Raw genomic sequence first — 15,382 nt, forward strand, 5'->3', positions numbered from 1 at the left:
ACGTTTGCCTGACTTTGTGTATTAACAAATTATAATTCTCAAGAACTTGCTCTTTTTCTTTATTAAAAACACTGCACTGGAATTCTTAATTTGTATATTTACATCTGTCTCATCCTCTAGAGAGTGCACAAACTTGAATCCTTATTAATCCATGTTAGAGGCTAATCAAATAGCTTGATGATGGCTTGAATGCTTAAGCTCCATGCTTTTATGAAGCACTGATTGCTGATGGATAAAACTATTGGTAGCAATTTGACTTTTAAACTTCATGGTAGTCCTGCTGGTGAGTTAAAATGTAACCAATAGCTGTAACAATGAAATGACATTTTCTGAGAAGCTAGTACCTTTGTAAAGTCTACCAGACATCATTTAGTAATTCCCTGGAGCTGTTTACTGTTCGTGCTGCATATTACGTGTAATTCTGTTTGCTATCTCATATTTAGATCAGTAAATGCTGAGATGGGAGAAAAAGGGAAATGCAGCTGTAAATTTGTTTAGCAGAGCTAGCTAGAGGGGCCAGGTGAAAATATTTGTAACTCACACCTGCACCTAACTTCATGCTTGGCTTGAAGGGAGGGTGATCTGACATAGATAAGTTAGTTGTGTATGACCTGGACTGCCTCTGGAAATGTTCATCGACTAATTGATTGCATTTAAAGCAGTAGTTAGCAAGGGTCAGCTAAGCTGCTTATCCTTCTCAAGGACAGGGCATTAATTTTCCCTGACTGGCTGCAAGCAGCAAATGTTTCAAGAGTTCTGGAAGTATTTCCAGAGGATGGTTGACTTTGCCTCAGTTTCGGGCTGTTGGAGAGGTCTTATGCATCTGACTGAGCAGACTCATCCAATGGAGTGTATTTAATCAATGCCTTGTGGTTTTTGAGGGCTTCTTTTGTTATGATTTTTGTGCACTGAAAGTGATAGATGTGTTTGTAATTAGTTCCTTCTCTGCAAATGCTCTGTAGCTGCTTGCATGTTTCGTATATTCCCCAGCGCTCGCTTTTGGGATTTCCACACAGCATCTCCTCCTTTTGTTCCCTCCATAGGGGAGAAGGGGGAAATGGAAGAGAAATGTATTTCTTGTTAGAGGAGGAACTTCCTCCAAATACAGGATCCTGAGAAATGATCAGATGCCCTTAGCATGAGGAAACGTGATTGTTGCTGGGGTGGGCAGAGCCCATGGCAGGCCGAGGGCTGCCGGCTTGGGAAGCCTGTGCAGGCTGTTGGGGGCTGCTGCGCTGCACCTCCGAGCTGCAGGGGAGAGCCTGGAACCGAGGGACATTGTGGAGCGGGCTTGTAACCTCCCACAAAGCACTAGACCTGGGGTCAGATTTGGGGAGATGCTTACAAAACTAGAGATTAAAATGGTGATTTTTTTTCCAAAGCATTTTGGTATCTAACTTCTTTTGGCTTCTATCTGTGAAACAGATCTTTAAACCTCCAATGATTTCCTGCTGGTCGTATTAACAGACAATATTTTATTTTACTTGCCAACAGATGTTTGTTTATTTATTTATTTATTTTACCCTAGAGGTGAGGATGCCTTTTTACAACTATCAGATCCTTGATTATTCTTTTCAAACAATGGCTTTCCCAGAAGCCCCAGTAATCGCATTCTGATATGCTCAGTAATGCACTGCTTCAGTGTTTGCCAGTGCATTTGTTTGGAGGACAAGTGATAATGCATTGGGATTTAGACAAAGGAAAGAAGCTGGTTTAAAGATTAATTTTGCGTGTGATTCTTAAGGATGGATGCTGATTGTAGAGAGCAGCACAGTGAATTCTTGCACGGCGTTCTGTAAGACTTCTTTTCAGCATTTGAATAGACCAGTATTTCTTGATAGAGATAGATGCTCAGTTGAGATGCAGTCTGACTTTTTGATTTAAGATTGTGTTTCTGTATCCTACATTCAGAAAAAATATCCGGTTCCTGATGGTCTTTGTAATATATTTTTCATCATCAGTTATAGTAGAATGTTTTGAATTCTAAGGCTTTAAAATACCTTGCGTGGGGCAAGAATGGGAATAACTATTAGCACCGAGCCTTCCTATATATGAACAGGAGCTGTTTGATCTCTGTGCTCTGAATGCACAATCTAGGTTATGCAGTATGCTTTCTGCATGGAGCAAAAGTGAGAGGAGTTGCAGTGCAGGGAGAATGACTAGCCTGAAGCTGATCTGCTTCATCAGCTGTAGAGTTATTCTGAATGCAAGCTGCCCAATTTGTCATGAAACCTTGGCCAGCGCTGGCATGAATACAGTGTTTTGTAGCACTGTCTGTCTTGCTTTACAGGAATCTGCTGTTCATTTTAGAATTTCTAACAGCTATGGGTTGCTTGCCCTGGCTGCTCTTTTTTTGAAATGAATCCTTTTTTTAGGGAGGGAAGTGGAAGGGTGAGATTGGATTCAGAATCTGCTTGTCTGAATTTCCAGAGAAGGTTATCAAGCTGTGAATGCTGCATTGCCTGCCTAATGCTTGTATTACACTTTTTGAATCTCAATCGTGTTAGAGTGGGTGAGAATTGAGAAAAGAGCTTATCAAAATTTTGCTCTTGAGATTTGGAGCTTATGAGGAGACAAATAGATCTCATCTGGCTTGCCTATATCATTCATAAGACCTCGACATAGTATCAGATAGTTCAATTTCATCAGCACAGCCCTCTGCAAAAGACTTTCACAGTTACTGGATAGGAGAAGCAGTAGAAAACATGGAAAATACAACTTTGCTTTCTGATCGGGATTTGAGTTGTGTTTGCAGAGGTTCTGACACTTGCTCAGAGCAGTTGCTTTCTGTAGTTACTTTGTATGTGTTTGCAACGAAATCTTGGGCAGAATTTATGTATGTGACATCATTAAACTAGAGTCTTAGGAATTTGAGTTTAATGATGGAGCAATGTGCAGGTGTTTCCATCCTGGAGTTCAGAAAACATGGATTTTGGCTTAATCTTTATTTCCCCCTTGGTTATTAAATATGCCATCTAGCTTTCCACCCTTGGCTTGTCCTGAAGTTCTAAAGACTCACTTCAACTGTTCTTTCTGGAGATATGGTTTCTAGTGTACCAATAGTGTTGTAACTATGATGCTTTAGGGAGGTAGGGAAGGCAAGGAACGGAAGGAAATCTCTGCTTCAACTGCGGACCTTTGGAGTGCAGAAAAAGTTTTCAGATGTACAAGCCTTTATTCAGTTTTCTAATTGCAAGAGAAACTTCAAGGGATGATTACAACAGCAAGTTATCTGTTTTGTGGTTAAAGTTTATTTGGGCATATCGAAACGCTTTAGCCATGTTCACCAGTGTGAAAGGAGGAATAACACAACAGGGGTGATTGTCATTAACATCTCATGCTGCGCTGAAGAGAGGATTCCTTCAATTTTTTTGCCTCTCAAAGTATTCTTGCTGACACAGGGAAAGTGAAAATGAAGTCTGGTGTAAAAGCAAACAACTGCTCCAAAAAGTATATTGAGAAGTGTGCCTCAATCTTCACATGCGTTGAAGCTTCTTGCCTTGAGGAGATTTTTCTTGCTTCGTTTTCTAAAAAGTGCTGTAGCAGGAAGTATCATCCTTTTTCTTCTGACTCGGGTCTATTCAAGAGTCCTAAGTGCTCCAAATTTCCCCTGGTAATGCTAGTACCATATTACTCAGTTAACTTGTAATTTTTCCTTATTGATTAAGTGGTGACAAGAGCAACAGTAGCCCCTCTGGCTGTTTTTGCAGTAGGATTGTGGTAGACGCTCATGTTTTGTGGGTTGAAAGAAAGTGTGAGAATTATTTTGTGAGTGTTCCAAAACAGACTTGTCGTCTTTTCGGGATGTCTGACAAGGTGATCTTTTGAGTGGCTGGTCTGGCAGTTAGAGGACGTTAAACTTGCTGTCCGTCTCTCTCAAGTTCTCACCCTGTGTGGCACAGGGTTAAGGGTTCTGATTCTCAAGGGAAGACTCTAATTTGAAAAGAGTACAGGAAGAAAAAAAAGGAACCATTTTCTCACAAACCTGTCTTAAAAAATCAGTGGCAGTAGATGCTACTTGTACTACGGTGTGATTTGCAAGCTAATATATGAACCCTTACTGATCATCAGTGGTTGCTTCCTCTTTTCAACATTTAGTCTTAAAAAGAGGGGCGGTGGAAACTAGTGCATCTCAAATAAAACTTTTCTCAAGTTAGACCATGACCGCTTTATACAGCAGCGGCACGTTTTGCTACTGGTGACATGGGAACAGGAAGAAATGAAGAATTCCTATAGGGAAACTCGGGATATGACTGTGGGATTTTTGGCATATTCATACTGATTTAAATTCACAGTGAGTTTAGGACTTTTGGACCATGCACACAGGTCATACATTTTCTGAGTTTTAATTATCTGATCAGGTATTGGGTAGGATTATTAAGCTTCACCAGCTTTCTGCTCAGAAGAATTTTTTTGCCTCCTGAAATCTTGTGGATGAGTTACCAGGAGTTGGCGTATGACTTGAACATTCTGCCCTTTAAAAGATGTAACTTTAATGATAGTATCTAGATAAGATACTTTTGAACTTGGTCTAATATTGAAACAATGGCCAATAAAAGTCCACTTTGAGTAGGAGTTGAGCTCGGTATGTAGGATCTCTCCCCTATTAGTTGCTTGACTTCTTTAACAAAAATTGTTTTGAGATGCAGTCTCTATGCTTGATCTTGGCATGAAGGTGATGCTGTTTTTAAAAAGTGAACATAGTTAGTTCAGCATTTTTAAATTTTGTTAAAAGCTCTGTCCACATAAAGAGAGTGGGTGTAAAACCTGTCATGAAATAGGTTTATCAGAAATACATACATACAGACATATAAATAAATAAATATATATATATATAAAATTTTTAAGTGACTCAGAGGATCTGAATGGGAACTGCCAGACTGGACAGGTTTGAGCTTATTGATGCTTGAAAAAGCAGCCATCCATCCAGATCCACAATGTAATTGTTTTTGGTATTTTATGTTGTGTATCTTCCAGGACTTGTATACATAATAGAAAATTAATGTTGTTATTTGATATTTTGATGCATGTTAAGGTCTGCCTTATGGAAAAACTCATTTTTGCTTCCTCCAGTGTCTTAGTCTTGGAGATAGAAGTCGTAGTGTCAGGATGTATTTATACATTTAGCTAAATGATTTACTAATCTGATTTTGAAGGGAAATATAAATATAACGACAAAAGGATAGTTTGAGCCATCAAATATTTTGACTATATACGAGAGCTGTTTGTGATGCGGTGTTAGGCAATTTTCAGAAACCAAATTAAGCTTAGATTTGACTCTGTGCTATGACTTTTAATATAGCTGGCAGAGACTTTGGGGATGAATTGGGCACCTTCTTCTGATAAAATTAGTTTTGTTTGTATTGGATAAAACCATAAATAGACATTCTTAAAATCCGATTATGATGGTTTTAATGGAATTTGTGTAGTAACAGGTGCTGCAGTTTGTCAGTTAACAGTGAGATTTCCAATTCTGGACCATAATCTGCACATCTGGGATTTGTATTTTTAATAGTTGTTGGCTATGAATCTCCTCTCTCTTATCCAGTATATACTGGTGAAAAAGTTTTATTGCTTATTCATCTTCTCAACTATTTTATACATAAAAATGTCGTTGTGTGGCTTAGGACTGATGTAGGCCACCCAAATTCTTCTTTACACTTTCGAAGTGGTCTTATATACCTCTGTATTTCCTGCTCCATCTCATTATTCTCAGTATAATTTCACTGCTGCAGAATGGTTATGGAAACCAGATAGAGTTGTGTAACTCCAGGTGGGGGAATAAGAGGTATGAGAATCCTAATGTGGATCCTGTTATAATTTTAATACCTTCAGTAACCTTGTGGGGGTGTTGGTAGGGGAAGAGGAAGAAAACAGCAAATGAGAGAAGCAGACCTGTTCCTAAACTTAAAAAATGTATATAATTGATAGCTTTCCTTCCTGAAAATTCTGCACTACTTACAGGCACTAATAAAGCCTATGTGAAGATTTAACAGGTGAATTACATGGACAGACAAACACAACCTGGTAGCACTGATATTCTCCTTCATCCTGTGGGCAGATTAATGTACTAGTGATTCAAACTGAATGTTTATTTGCTCTCTGGGGCGTTTTGCTTGTATGGTGATCACTTAGTTCTCTCAAGGGCAATGTTTTCAGTAAAAGAAACACAATTTTTTTTTTCTTTTTTCCACAGTGAGAAAAAGCATCTGCTGTACATCCCTAATGGAGAATACATATGTAGGTTTTTTTCCTGTGGCAGACTTTGCCTGATATACCTGATGGTTACATTAGAGTGCCTTGTCTCTGCTGTTTTTCTAGACCAGGTTAGCTGCGCTTGCTAGCCTGTTCTGAGTATGTGCTTATTTGAAAAATACAAAAAGACTTTTTGGAGAGAACAAAACCGGATGAGCTCTCAGGTCAGAATGGTCCCTCCAGTCATCTTTTCTGAACAAGCTGAACGAACAATCCCTGAGCAGCAGTGTTTGTAGCATCCTTTCTCCGTCTCCTGAGCCCTCCTCTTGTCTTCTCTGACCTTCTACTTTTCTGTCCCAGCATCTGGAAAACTTGTATAGATGTATTTCGCCAAGGAGTTTCTTCTAGAATCTATTGCTTTGCATTTGTTATTGCAGCTGGCTTTGTTAATGCTGAGGTGTTTTGCAAAGAGCTGCTTTGGGGTGGGTTGGCTCTGAGAAACAAATTGCTGAAACTTTATTCTGACTTGGTAGAGAAGCTGTTCCAGTGAGTAGTTTAGGATCCGGGAACAAGTATCTTCACCTGTTTCCTTAGTCTGTAAAATGAAAATAAGAAAATAAGCCCCTACGTTTTAGCAATAGTTTTTTGTGTGTGGTGTGTTTTTTTTTTGGTTTGTTGTTTTTTTTTTTTTTTACGAAGAGCTTTATGATATCCCCCTGCCCCGATACAGGATGGCCTGGAGTTCTTAGTTTGCAAGAGAGGAATTAGTTTGCAAGACCTGGATTTGTTTCGTTTGGGACAGGTGCTTCTTGTGTGTGTTTAACTTGGGATCTGACACTGCAGTGGGATGAATTCAGTTTGGGAGTCTGAGTTTCTCCATCTGTGGAGTGACTATAGCATAGCTTCATTGCTCTTCAGCTTGCTAGTCTGTTTTTTCTCTCTTATATTGCATTTGGGGCAAGACATTCATTCTTTGTGCCTGTTCCATACTTGGCGTCTGACTGAGCTGTTATAAGAGAATCAATTAGTTACAATTGTGCAGGAGTGATTTGTGATGTGTATGTGTGTCCATTGTGAACTACCCAGGGACCACTTGTATGATTCAAAAAGATCATCCGCAACTCAGAGCGATGATTTTTGGAGGGAAACAAGTTCCTATTTGTAAGAATCGAAGACAAGCCTAGAAAAGTGCATCTTGAGTCAGATTTTCCCTTTGTAGCTAGTGTGCTTTATTAGATGGTCCGCTCTAAGCCTATATTACTCTGATCTTTCATAGCTTGCCCCAGTGGCTCACCTGTGAGCCTTTGCGATGAAAGTTTCTCATGCTGCGCAGTTTAGATTAAGCCTTTTATTCCAAACCCCTCTTCCCCCGACTTTGGTGCATTTTGGCGTGGGTATTTCAAGGTAATTCTTCTACTGTTTTAAGTGCTTGTCTGTTATTTCTCTCTTCTGTATGTTTAAAATTATGTTAGCTATTTCAGTTGCTTCTTGTATGTTAAGGTCCCTAGTTTCTTTTTTGGAGCTAGGTGGTTGTGGTTCAGCACTTCATATGTTCTGAGTGAGGCTTACTGAGACAGAGTAAAGTGGCTGCAATACCTCTTCAACCTTGACCAAAAACCCTGCCTCTTTGAAAATACAGCTATTTCTTTTTTTTTTGCCTGCATCGTGAAGCTTGCATTTAATTGTGCTTAGTGTAATTTACTGCCAAGATCATAATCCTGTGTCTGTTCAAGGACGCTCTTAATATTCCACCATTTATACATGTATCCTGTAGTAGTGTGTATATTGTACATGTGCTGTATTTTTTATCATGTGGCCTTTGTTTGTGTGTTTTATGGGAGAGATGCTAAGTTTCCTTTCTCACAGATTTGTGCTTGACAGCCACAAACCAGCAACCTGACAGAAGTGTGCCCTTACTGCTCCTATAGGCTGCATATATGTTAGTTCAGCACTTCTGAAGATCTTCCCCTTCTGATCGCTTTGTAGGTCTGGGATCTGCCTGGGCAAAATGTTAACATGACGGGAGCTGGCAGACGGTGGTGTGTCGGTGACCCATTGAATCGGTTCTGCTCTTACTTGAGTGCCGCCTCTTTGAAAAGAGAACTAAAGTTAACTGGCTTTGTGGAAGGAGCTTGTGTTGAGAAGTGCTTTTGAAGGAAGAGAAAACAGTTTTTTTTTTTCCAGGCATTTGCAGCACACTTTTGTTACACGTTTTGTGTTTTATTCTCAGTTCAGAGGTGGATATTTTTATTTATTTAAAAAATATATAACTTGCTTTCCATAGGATACTGATTACACAGAAAAATGGAGAGGGGCAAAGAGAGGAGTATAAATAATAGCGTAAATACCCTCTATCTATTTTAATTGAAATTGAAATTTAACTTTTGATTAAAGAACTCGGGTTTCGTTTAGCAGAGTTCATCTTGGGAAACTGGTTCTGTAAGAGCATTCAAAGCATTCATCTTAGAGTTCAGAGTTCAAGACAAAGGTCGAGTTTTCTGATAATTGTAGCAGGGCTTGAGACTTAAAACATTGCTTTGGCCTGTACTTCTTAAAGCCATCAACGCTGAGATGTCAACATTTTTAGAAAGGGAAAAAGAAAGGGAGAGCAAGAAGTAAAGCCAACAGCAGAATTTTGGAAGGAAATGGGCAAAAAATGAAAAGCAGTAACAGGCTGACCAATTTCGAAGAGGTTTAATTTGAGTATGTTATTGTTAAATGTAAGGCTTGCTCTTCTGGCCAGTATACAGCAGTTCTTAGCACTCTTTGATTTCAAGGGATATGAAAGAGACAATGTCATTTGTTTGTCACTGATAGACCTTTGTCACTGATACATGTCACTGATAGGCATTTAATGAAAATAAATTGAGTGGAGATACTTAAATTGCATCCTACAGTGACAGATTTATTTTTTCTGCATGACAAATCCCGTAAAAAGAAAAGTAATATTTAGCATTTTTAAGATTTGCAAAACAGGTTTTATCCCCCCCCACCCCGTCTTAGTCCTCTGCCCTCCCCTTTCACTGGTCAGCACTGCGTTCTGCTTGTTTCCTGTTAGCTTTTCTGTTCTTACTTCTCGTTTTGGCTGTTGTTACCAAAAGTGCCACACTCCATTTTCCACGTGTCCTTGTTCTGTGTGTAGTTGTATTACTTTGCTCCACTCTGTTATGTTTTGGACTGAGGCCAGTGGCAGAGGTGGGGAGAAATGCAAGATGGGGACTAAGGACAGCTATAAAGGCTATGTCTCTCAAAATCTCAAAAAATCTCAAAATCTCTCAAATCTCTCAAAAGTTAGTACAATTTAAGATGTCTTGTGACATGGATTGCTCGTTCTGCTAAAAAATGCCAATTCCATTTCCCTTAGGGTATATATAACAAAAGCAGAGAGTCCTGCCTTTGCACTGTGTCTTATCTCACACTGTGCGATTTGTTTGCTTGCATTTGTATTTATTCACTTGTTTGTATAGTTTATTTTTAGGAATATGTGTCAACCGAAAGTAACCCAGTGGAAATAATGTAATTAGATAACAAGTGCACTCTGTGCTTGGCCTAGTTGGGTTTGTTTCAGTTCCATTTAATAACTATTTTGTGTTCTCATGGCCTCCTTTTTTTGCTGATTATTCAAGCAGTTTCTTCTCTGTATAGCTGTCTAATATGTAAGCTCTGTTATTGTACTGAAGAAATAACAGCTTAGTTTGAGCATGATCCGTTTTTGTGAATAATTGTTGGCCTCAACATGTTACGGCCTCCTCTGTATTAGGAAAGGTTAAGTGGTATAGCTGTACTTGCATACGTACGTCATTAAGCTCTGCTGTCACAGAAGTTGCTTTCACTGGTGAAAATACATGTCTGTGTGCATAGCTTATATCAGCAGAGGTTTGTGTGTGTGTGTTTTCCCTGGAAGAATAGTTTTCTATGCTGAAGCTTTAGCTATTATAAAAGTGCCTTAAGAAACAAACCTGTAATTCACATGAAACAGTAGCAAAAAGGGTAAGATAGCCGTTATTTGAGCTGTATGTTCCACCTGGCGGTAAATAGATGAGATATGATTTACCTGGAATGGTTTAGGTATACTTGATCCTGCCTCTTGGGTGTGCGATGGATAGATTAGGTGGTCTCAGAAATTCCCTTCCAACTCTGTTTTTTTTTTGTTTTTTTGCTAGTCATTTAACCTGTCAGTCACAATTGCTCGAGGTTGCTTACGCTTTTTCTCAGACTTTGTTCTTTCAAGACTTGAAACATTTCCTTCGTGCTGCTTGGATTATCTTGTCTACTTCCCAAGAGGAAGCAGTGACTCTTGCTAGTTTTGCTCCACAATTTAAAATTATGTTCTTTGGCAGGTACATCTGCATCTATCTTGCAGATTTGACAATTTGTTATCACATCTTTTGGTTTCATTACTGATTTTTTTTTTTTTTTTAATATTAGGATTGCAGTCTCCCTTGCTGTCCTTATCTTTGTTGCATTCTGAGTAGAAGCTGTGATGCTTTTCCCCCTTTTCTTTGTTAGCAGACTTTTGATTTTTGTATTTGCTGAAAATATGTATGTGTAGTACTTGAGCCCTCGCTTTTGTCTGTTTTATTTGATAATACCTTTTGATACAACCAGGTATGAGTCCATCAACTGTGGCTAATATCTGCACATTTGGAATGGATCTCTTTCTGTTTAGGAGTCAAAAGAGAGTATTCACAATGTAGTATTAGGCACGAAACTCAGGCTGCCCAAGTTAGCTGACTTTAAGGAAGCCCCACTAGAAAAGAACCTCAGCTGCCTCCTAGAATCGCCTCCTGGTGTCTGGCTCTCCCTTTGACTACATAGGGGACTACTACCTTGAAACCTAGGGAAGTTTAACTTCTTAATTTTAGTATTTGCACTGTGTGCCAAGCTAGCTAGTGTGAATCCATCCACCCACGAAGTATCGTTGAAAAGTTATTTTCTACTTTTCAGTTGTCTTCTACCATTTATTTTCCATGGCTCTTTTTTCCTTGCTGAAAGTTCAGCATTTTAAGAGATTTGTGATCTTATTTATAAGATTATTACTTTTTATATTATTTTTCCCCATCAGGTTTTACTGCTTTCAGCTTATTCTGAAAACGTCTTAGCTATCTGCTGTGAATGTCCGAATAAGGCTTAAGGAGAGGCTACTGTTACTGCCTGTCTCCCAAACGTTACCACTGGCACTGTAGTTGATGAAGCAGTTGATGGGTTCAGTGTGAAATCAGCCTGTTACCTTTGTGCGCTGTGTTAAAATCAAGCGAGGAGGGCTCATGTTTTCTGTTCCATTGACTCTCCTGTGAATAGCAGCCTTCACCTCACAAAGCATAGTATTATTTATTTATTTATTTATTTATTTATTTTAAGTTATACATAAGGCCATCCTGAGAAGAAAAGGGGCTTTTTCTAGTTGTTTTATTACTGTTGATTTCCATGCTAGTGTTTGAGTTTCTTTTTCCTGATTAGGTTTCTGAAAGATTAACGCTTAAGTGTGTTTGGTTTCTGGTTTTATCCAGATTGTCTAATCTGTTTTGGTCTCATGATTTTTGTCCTAATTTACCTGTCTTGCAGTGCTAAAAGATTTCTTCCCTATCCTTTCTCTACAGTGTTTGTACATTGTTACACTGCAGCATTATAGTTTATTCCAATATGCCCTGGTATTCTGTTTTTCATGCACAGCTCTAAGGTGCTGGTTTTCATCCGACGATCTGACTCCTTTTCTTCCTTGTCTTTTTAACTTCCTACAAGCAAAGATGAGGAAAGCTCTCAAAGTAACATGCTACCATGTGAGGGGATGTCTTGTACTAGCCAGCTTCAGTGCTTTTCTGAAGGAGCAGGTCCAAGAGACTCAGCAAATAGGGCTGGCCTCTGAATACTTTTGGTGGATCTCTTTGTCCCAGGGTCATTGTCATCTGTCATTAATTTAAGACTGCCACGGCAAGGAGTTTTACAGCCATATAGCTGTATGGCTCTGAGCAGACAAAACATCACTGATGTGACTTGTCCTCCCCAATAAAACTGCCATTTCTTCTCATGGTGTGAAATCTTGGTAGTTTATGTAGAAAAGCTAAGGGTCCCTGGCTCAAGGAGATCCTGAGAAATTATTTCATCCCAAGGAGCCATGCTAATATATCATCTGACTGTGAGAGGGAGGCATGGGTCTCTGGGGAAAAGGGGCAGCTGGGAGCAGCATCCTGGCACAGCCAGGGCCATTTACCGAGCTTACTCCCTGCTGGGGTCTGAAAAGCACTTGGGAACAGGTGATGGTGGGGAGTACACTATGCACTAGAGAAATTGTTCTGATGATGGTTATCCACTTCAGACCTCCCTTTTTTTGGGGTGCGGTACTCTGTGGGCAGGGAACGGGCAGGTAGCCTGCAATGGCAGCAAGTTACTGCGGGGTTTCCAGCTGAGGTTGAGTACTGCTGCCCTGTTATTGGCACAAGAAGTTAGAGCATCCTGGAACTTGATCAGGGGCTACGAAGCTACTCCTTGACTCATCTGAAAGTGTGCAGGTTTCTTATGTGTAGCAGTGCTGTCTCTTTCCCACTTGGAAAATAGATGCGTTTAGGAGAGGTAATGTCAGTGATGCTTGTTAGAGTATTTCTCTTGAGTTAGTTTAGTTTAGCTTGAAAGAGAACAGCCACGTTGTGTAATCGAGATTGGAGGGTGATTGCAGTCATACTACTGCTCCTCTTGTCACCTGGTAGCTGATTGCAGGTGCCTCCTAGTGCATTGCAACTGTAAAGGAAAATATTTTTAGGGGTAAGGCATACTGACAGAATAATGATCAGAATGCTTTTGCTCTTGGTGCTTTTCTGCCAGCCCCATCTGCCTTCATGCCGGCCGAGCACCCAATCCTTGTTTTTTATATAGCGTCATTTTTCTGGGATACTATCCCCATGCAGTCCAGCCCTTTGAAGAATGTGCAGGCATTTTACCTAATACTGGAAGTTTTTTTAGATTTTTGTGCCTTCGTAAATGCAAAGGTGTTATTTCTTTCCTAGTATTGTGTAATGAAAGACGTGGATAAAATGCATAAAGTGCCTCTGTACAAAAAGTGCCATTAAAAGTACAAAAAGTATTTTCCATTTCATTGTTCAGTGCAATTTTAAGTATCAATGTGTCTCAGTTTGCACCTCCTATGGTATTTACTGCTACTGTGGTAACAACCGTGATAATTTAAATTGAATGTGTTGCACTTATAAAAATAGGATTTCTTAGTGACTTGACCAAAGTTTTACACCTGTGCCAGTAGTCAAGGGTGAGAATGGGAATGACTTTTCCCCCAAGATCTTGTTTATGAGTTAGCCATAAAGAAACAGATAGTCTTTTTTCCATCGTTGTTCATTGTAGAGTCTGCTGCTGCTCTCCCATTTATGGATGGGGTTGTAGCACTGTAAAGTAGATGCTCCATCTTTGACGTAGATTAAAATTCACTGGTGATGGAGAAATAATCCTGTGACAGTAAAGGACTGACTCCGTTAATTGCCTCTCTATTAGCAGGGAATTTTGCCTAGTGCACCTGATTTCACTGTAATCAAAAATGTGGCCATTTGAAAACTCTTTATGTTCTTTCCATATTTATGTAATCCTTCCATTTGACAGATTGGTTCAGTACTGGAGGAGATCTTGGCTGCTTTGCTGCGTGCACGCATTTTCAAAGCCCTCTCCCTTCCTATCTGGTTCCCAGCTGTTGGGACTGGAGGGCGTCTCTAGGCAGAGGGTGAGAAAGCGCTTAGTGACATCAGGGCTTAAGTTTTCCTTTGATATGTTGCCTGGAGGCTGGTGGGGGGGGAAGCTGAGGGCCAGATTGGTTTACATTCTGGCTTCCAGTGGTGTTGTAGAAGCTGGTTAGGGAGGTGAAGAGACATAACATTGAATATCTGAAACTGAATTAATTAAGCTCTTGGCAGCAGGGCTTGGAAGGCAGGGGGAGCCAAGGCTGCTATACTAATGGGTCAGGAAGTGATCTCAATGAAGCAGTGCGGTGCTTGCAGATAAGACAAGTCTGGCATTTGGTTTTAGAGTGTAATCTAGCTCAGAGCAGAGTCTATTCTCCTCCTTGGCAGAAACATAAAGTTCCCGTAGCCTGATGACAAGAAATCTTGATCTATACTTAAAAACACATAAAAAGTGGAGTTAGTTTAGTGGAAAGTTGGTGGTTAAATTTATTTGTGTAAAGCTCATAGTGCACTCTGAGGTCCTCAGAGGCTCAGTGCAGTCAGCATTGTATGAACATGTGAATTCCCAATTGCTTCTGTAAAGAACTTGCGATATCGATGTCATATGAAAGGTGGCTGTGAGGAGAATTAAACAGCAAACACTATTTTAAATGAAAATCTTGTAAATTGCAGAATACTGAAAGTTACAAAAAAAGCCAATACTACGGTTCCTAGATACCCTTTCCATTGCTCTCTTGTGCCTATACATTGTTACAGTGCTTCACTGCATAACCACCTGGAATTCACAACATGTTGCCTGCCATGTTGTAACAGAGATTATGTCAAAAATATTTGATTACCTTAAGTCTTATTAAATGGCTTTAGTTTTGTCAGAAGACAAAGTTTGAGCACTGGTGTCTACTAGGCTAGTGCAGTTGTCCTGATAAATGACTAGGTTTTTAGGAATGTGCAGCCCCTGTGCTGTGGGGCTGAAAACAAGCAGGAAGTTGGCAGGTGACTCTTCAGAAAAATTCTGTCATGCCATTCACTGTGTATCAAAATTGACCCTTAAACTTGTTGAGAGAAGAAAGAAAGTGAAAAAGCTCCCTTCTCTGATCTCTCTAACCTCTCATGAGTTTAATTCCCCTAGTGGCTAATTGCATTTTGTTTCTTGTCTTGCTAGATGGGCTGGTGATCCCACTGGTGGAACTGTCTGCAAAGCAGGTTGCATTTCACATTCCATTCGAGGTGGTGGAGAAAGTTTATCCGCCAGTGCCTGAGCAACTGCAGCTTCGGATCGCCTTCTGGAGTTTCCCAGAAAATGAGGAAGACATTAGGTAATGTGTGCTATTGTGCTTCACTGATGCTTTCAGAAAAATTCTGCTCACTAGAAAAGAATTATTGTCCATTTGATGTCCCGCATAGTTGCTGCTCCTGGTATTTGTGTGTTCATGTTGTAATGTGCAGATGGATTACTGTGGGATATGCCATGATGTGGATTTTTACTGGGAGGTAAGCTGCCTTACATA

General features: G+C 39.9%; 1 protein-coding gene across 5 annotated transcripts in view; it reads left to right on the plus strand.

The window, feature by feature from the left end:
• Window positions 1-15,382, plus strand: part of ZSWIM8 (zinc finger SWIM-type containing 8) — a 63,406-nt gene that overhangs the window by 10,707 nt on the left and 37,317 nt on the right. For all 5 annotated transcript variants that reach the window (XM_068950404.1, XM_009671236.2, XM_009671235.2 and 2 more), the window contains exon 2: window positions 15,037-15,190. In XM_068950404.1, the coding sequence (XP_068806505.1) occupies window positions 15,037-15,190 (154 nt within the window). The remainder of the gene's footprint in view (window positions 1-15,036; window positions 15,191-15,382) is intronic.

The sequence above is a fragment of the Struthio camelus genome, chromosome 7 (genome assembly GCF_040807025.1).
Source record: "Struthio camelus isolate bStrCam1 chromosome 7, bStrCam1.hap1, whole genome shotgun sequence".
NCBI classification, from domain to species: domain Eukaryota; kingdom Metazoa; phylum Chordata; class Aves; order Struthioniformes; family Struthionidae; genus Struthio; species Struthio camelus.